General features: G+C 47.6%; 1 protein-coding gene across 1 annotated transcript; it reads left to right on the plus strand.

Moving 5' to 3' along the window:
• Positions 1 to 2,796: 2,796 nt before the first annotated feature.
• Positions 2,797 to 3,216, plus strand: GCG54_00015242 (DNA mismatch repair protein MSH3; the record flags this gene model as incomplete). Its single annotated transcript, XM_045415055.1, has 2 exons — positions 2,797 to 2,800; positions 2,936 to 3,216. 2 exons carry the CDS (start codon positions 2,797 to 2,799, stop codon positions 3,214 to 3,216), a joined length of 285 nt encoding a protein of 94 aa, XP_045257699.1.
• Between the last annotated feature and the right edge of the window lie 2,953 nt (positions 3,217 to 6,169).

Below are 6,169 nucleotides of genomic sequence, written 5' to 3' on the forward strand. Positions count from 1 at the left end.
ATTATAGTTATATATAAAAGGTTTATTTTATATTTTTATTACTATTTAACTTATAGAATACTTAATAAATCTTTAGAAGAAGTATTTTATTAACTCTTAATAAACCTCTTATTATTACTTTAATATCTAAGTATAAATATTCTATTACTATTATAATAGTAGTTAGAATATACTTATCTCCTTATTACTACTTATATATTATTTTTTTAAGGAGTACTTATATTATACTTATATAGTAATTACTTTACTACTAAGGTATACTTTTAGTTATTTAAGATAGAATAATTATAAAACTAGCTTTATAAGCTTATATACTTAATTACTTTATTAATAANAAATTATTAATTATCTCTTTCTATTTAACTAGTATTACTCTTAATTAATTTAGTTTTAATATAAAGTTATAAATATTTTAATAAAACCTTAAAAGGAATAGTTTTATATTAAATATAAATTCTTATAGTTTATTTATATTAAAATATATTTACTAACTATTTAGTAAAGTATTACCTTTTTAATAAGATATTTTAACTTATATTAATTATTTAAAATAAAATAGAAGTTATAGAATTATAAGATAATAAGCTAGGAACTTTAATTAAAAAAGGTTTAAAAGTCGTAATAGAGGTTAATTTAGTATATTAACTATAGTTTATTTCTCTTAAGTTCTTAAGAAATAGAGATTTTACTATTAAAGTTAAAGTATTATTTTAGCTAAGGTTTTACTAGGCGCTTATTAGTAACCTTACTTAGTAATCCTTATAAATTAATCCTTATTTTATTATTATATAACTTATACTATAGTTCTTTTATTTTAAGTAAGTCCTTATTATTCTTATAATCCTATAGTATAGATATTTTATTTTAATTACTTAATATCTAAATAAGGTTATTTAGCTATTATCCTTATTTATAGGTTATAATACTACGTTATAAAAGGCTTAGAACTTACTATTTATCTCTACTAGCATATTTTATAGATATCCTATAGATAATTTCCACGCTTTTATAGGAAACTTCTACATCCTTTTTAGCATCAACGCTATCCCCTACTACTAAGCAGCTCTGAAACACCTAGTGACCGCGTGAGCTTCAACTGCCACTACCGCTCGAAGTACTTTTAGCTACAGGGACTAATTCCCACCAAGATAGCTAGCCCCCATAGTCCCCTCGCAGACTAGTAAGTCCTACAACATATCCTAGAAGAACAGGAAATTGCTTTTCATCCTTGTAATACCCACTACCTGTTTCAACATACACGAAATCTCGTCAGCGTTCAGGACCTTAAACTTAGTGCGCTGTGAGACCGACCAACTTATGCTCATACTGAGATTCACCATTGTTGTTGAGGGATAACCCAGCGCCATCTCCTTGGTTTCCCAGAACCTCCCAATCTCGACTGGCGACATCCCCTTCCTCCTTACTGCCGGCTGGATCTTTGCGCTGTCATACACTACCATCCTCATGGCAACCAAGGCGCTGATGTCGTCGTGCAAGAGATTGAGACGTCGTAATTGTTGATAGCGTCTATGAAGGACCCTCCAACAGCCTCCGGGCTGTTGGACTTCGACTCATGAGCTTCACTGACCAATGCGGCTGACGCATTCGTCATCAACATCATGACGCTCATCCGGAAGCCCTTGAGTTTTACCATCCTGGCAGAGGCTTTCGCACACGAGACTCTTCTCGCGATGTCGGCCGCCCACAAATATTCGCTGTTGCACAGGATGTGCACGGTCTGCCGTCCCATGCTCAAGGTCTGGAGCTTTACTGATGTACATGCAGCTGTGAAAGGGGTAGGAGCTTGGAAATTCTTCAGCATGTCCTCGAACTTGGTTCACAACTTTCTGATCACCATCCACGATATCAAAACCTTGGTATACTCCGTCGGACTGGGGCATACGACGCCGTTCAAAGGCAGGGCGTCAAGGTCCGCACAACTGTCGCGGATGTTGTGCGAGATGACAGAGAGCCCCCTGTCTGGGAAGCCGATTACATATTGATTTGACAGAAGATGGAGGCTCTGCTCTGGCGAAGCAACAACATGAATGGCTCCTAGAGATGGGGCTGATGCGCCGCCCTACGTCGCGGTCAAACGAGTATCTCCCCCTTGATGTTCCTCGACTCTGATCTCATAGACGCTTGATGATGACTTGGGCAGAACTTGTGTGGGGATGAGCAAGGCAAGCGCCCAAACGGCAGGACTACATCGCTGGTGGGACATCCCACACGAACAGAAATTCTGCCTGTGTGGGCATCCAACTGAACTCCAGATGTTTTCCATGTCCCTAGAGTCTGTGACAGAGTTGCTAGCACGCACCAGGACCTCGTTGTGTGGCACGCTGCCTAGTCCTCGGCGGGGAGAGGATGAGTAAACTCGCGGCCGAGTTTAGGCACCGTGGGCCAACCCCACGATCTTGGTCAACATGTTCCTGCTCTGTGCTCGACATCGAGAGCACTCAAAGGGGATGTTCTCTCGAAGCACTTCCGTAGGATGTACAGCGCCCGTATGTCGCCGACGAGGAGCGGAGTTGTGCGCGTGGTTCTTTTTGCAATGATCGTAGTCAGAGCGATGCCTACTTAGTGACACGGGGACTCGGAGGGCGAGCTTCCGGTGAAGAGATGAGATATCAACTTGCTGAGCTGGCCACTATTAAGAATTGATGGCGGAGAGCATCATGACAGAGCTCCCTGGTTTCAGAAAATTGGTTGAGAACCCATGCTACGCCGGCCTGAAAACGCTAGGAGATGAGGGCAAGAGTGATCAAGTCGAATGAAAGGCTATCATCATACTTCATGTGTGAGAAGGTGGCTGCAAACACATTGAACGTCGCCGACGAGCCGAGCGTCTGACCGCTAGCCCACCTCTCCCCAAGCCCCCACATGGGTGGCGAATTCTCCTTCCTCCGCGCCGTGGCCCTTCTCGCCTAGATAGGCTCCTTCGCCCCAGCCGTCGCGTTCTTCCTGGCCCTCACCGACGTAATCAATGTCCCCATAGGCGCCCGCGATAACCTCGCCGAAGGCGCATCCTTATTCATGGTTGAGGTCTCCGAGACGGCACACGTCCTTCGTGCCGCTATGCCGCGCTTGCTCGTCATCCCCGACGAGCTCGGTCGCGGCATCTCGACCCACGACGATGCCGCCATCGCGCACACCGTGCTCGACCACGTTGTCCGCGAGAACAAGTTCAGGCCAGTGAGGGTATGCAAAGACTAGGGGCAAGGTTTGCATACACCATGGCAAAGATGAGAAGCATGATGCATGAAAAGAAAACAGTATGTTCCCATGAGGGCGACCTGGTGGTTGATCAGGTCAGCTCCATAGCAGGCAACGTGGACTTGACATCCTCTCGTATACAAGGGATAAGCCCGCGTGAAAATCTGTAGCCGACTTTGGGATACACAAGGGAATCTCACTGTGATGGATGGGGACACTTGTCTTGCAAGGAAAGAAGAAAAGAAACAGGGGCTAGAACGCGAGTTTCGTGTCTGGTCTGCGACAGAGGTGATTCAAGGTGACGCCTGTCAGCAGCATACGAATGAGAAAGAACGAGGAAAAGCTGCCGTGTGACTGGCAGCAAGCGGAATGGTTCAAGCTTAGATATCGTAGGATTGACTTGATCAAGGGACCGAGTTCGAGATGAGCGAAAGCTGGCAGTTCCCTATGACACTCCTTTAAGAGCGGTCATGGTGATCGGACCTGCCAGCGGCGCTCGGAATGTGAGCGATCGACTTGAGCCGCGTGTGCCTTGGACCCGGGCTGCGCGAGCACCGGCCAAGAAAAGTGACGCAGACGGCACACTGCGACAAGATGGATCGGGGAATTGCAGGGAGAATGGGATCGCAGAAGCTCTCTTCAGATGACTCGCAGGTCGGGCAACCTTGAGCCCTCCTCGATTCCGGCACTTGCAGGATTCGTGGGAGCCAAAGCAGAAGACCGTCCTCTTGCGCCGATTGCCTCACTGGATCCCAGTGTGGGTCGGAGGCGGCGCGGAGGAGAGCCAGGAGTTGTGACTGGAATAAGTTTGAAGCGTGTCGTGGAGGAAGCCAGGGGCTTTATTGAGGACACGACAGAGAGTCAAGGCACACAATACGCATGACAGTCCAAGACGGGCGCATGCACTGTTGAAGTGGCGAAATGATCGAGTCCGCGTCGCACACGCATGAGGTCGTCAGCAATCCTGTCCACCCGCATTCATCCATGCACTTTGAAGTAGTCAAACCGCGAGAGCCGCGACAAGAGCTCGAATCGCACGGCATTCAGCAACCTTCGGCGGCTGCCCGACCACATCAGGGCACGCTTCGTCCCAGGCTTTTAGCCAGCCACTTCGGCCAGGACAAGGTATCTCCGTATTTGAGCCATCCCCCGCAAGGCGACGATGGCATGCCCTGCCCAAAGCGTGATTGGCCCAACAAACGTATGTTCTTGCTTTGGCTCGGGGGAGTGTAGAGTGGATCTCGACGGTTTCGCGGGCGTCGAGGCCGGAAGGGAGCCTTTGCGCCTTGAGCGCATTGTCACAAGCGGGAAGCGATGGATCGAAAGACGTTGGCAGCGTCGGCGGCTTGTATGGAGCATTCAAGCCCGGAGCAGGCGGACGTGTTCGGGTTGGAGCGGAAGACGACGTCGGGAGCAAGCTGGGTCATTCGGAGAATCGGAATTCCTATGTGGAACTAGGAAGCTGCACGACAGTCAGATCGCCATCCCAAATACAGGAGGTGCGTGATTGACCAAACTGACCCAAGCTCCTCCCAAAGTATTATCACGGCGATTATGGTGACCGCGTCGGTATCGGTCGTATCGTACGCTTCAGCCAATTAAGACCAGGCCGGTAGTGGCCAAGGAGATGGACATGGTACCTGGGGTTCAGGATCTCGGGCCAAATCGCATACCAGATCCTTCAGACGCGTCCCAAGGTAGAGAGAGTCCTTGAACAGCACAGTGGTACATGTAGAAACCGAAGGCGTCGCAGTGCTCCATGATTAGTAGCTGCATTCGATCCATGCAATGAGTGTATTCAGGGTGCACTTTGGTGTCGAGAGGTCGGGGTTGAGCACGTGTGCAGCCTGAGGGGTACATGTACAGGTTCTCGTGTACTTGTACAGCTTGACGGGTACAAAACAAGCAGATCGGTCTGTGTTCCCGGGACAGGTACGCTCCCTAGGCAGCTGCCGCACGGTCCAGACCCCACTTAAGGCAGGAAGGCCATCCAGGTGGTACTTCTCGGCATGCACAAAAGCGGCGCTGTTCCGCACCGCCACCAAGCCTAACTGTCCAGGCCTGTCAGTGTCCATTCCAGAAGGTTTGCACTGTCTAAGCCACACGCGGCACTGACCACTGAGACAGCCACACCCCACTTCTCCGATTATGACGATCCCGCATCGGCCCCGCATCGGCCGGGCTGCCATCGAATCGCCGGAGCCATGTCATCGAGAAGCTCCTATGTATTGGTGCAGCTTTGGCGGACCTCGGATACCGCCCATAATATTCAGAATTTGGGCCGCCGAGGTGATGCGTCGATGACAAGGTCCAGCCAAGTATATCATCAAAGCAGGTGCAAGGCAAACAGCATCCACCGTATCAGGAGCTAAGCTGGAAGCTGTACACAAGTATGCTGACTAGACGTCCTAATACACTATGGATATTTCCATTGAAAGCTCTGTTTAGTGTTATGAGCTATGTTTGTATTAAATATGCAGCTTCTAGAACCCTTTAAATCAGTATCTGTTAAATGAGAGTAGCGCTACTGAGGAAAAGCTTGAGTATAATGACCGTTCGAACGAAACTAGTGATTATCTTGATTTCGAAAGCTATGATATAAAGATTCTCCTGATTGATGAGCGCCAGGTAATTAGGCGTGAAGTGTGATTGTGAGAGGATGGGATCATCACGCGATGGGAGACCCCGTTCAATATTGGTCGTCAGTATGTGCAAGTGTTGAACCGCCTATGATGAGACTTCCTTCTAATGAGACCGTTAAGCTCTCGTCTTGCTGTGAATAAAACTCTCGTCATGCTACGCGCGATTGAAGTGTTGGTTGGGCAGACTGGTCTTGGAGGGTCACTATTGAACTTCGAGAGATGGTGGTATCAGCCACTGCTGACATAAAGTGCTACAGCTTCAGATATTAACTATTTCACTTTTTGCATGCGACTACAGCGCACCCCCCCCC

The sequence above is a fragment of the Colletotrichum gloeosporioides genome, assembly GCF_011800055.1.
Source record: "Colletotrichum gloeosporioides strain Lc1 chromosome Unknown consensus_94, whole genome shotgun sequence".
Taxonomy (NCBI): domain Eukaryota; kingdom Fungi; phylum Ascomycota; class Sordariomycetes; order Glomerellales; family Glomerellaceae; genus Colletotrichum; species Colletotrichum gloeosporioides.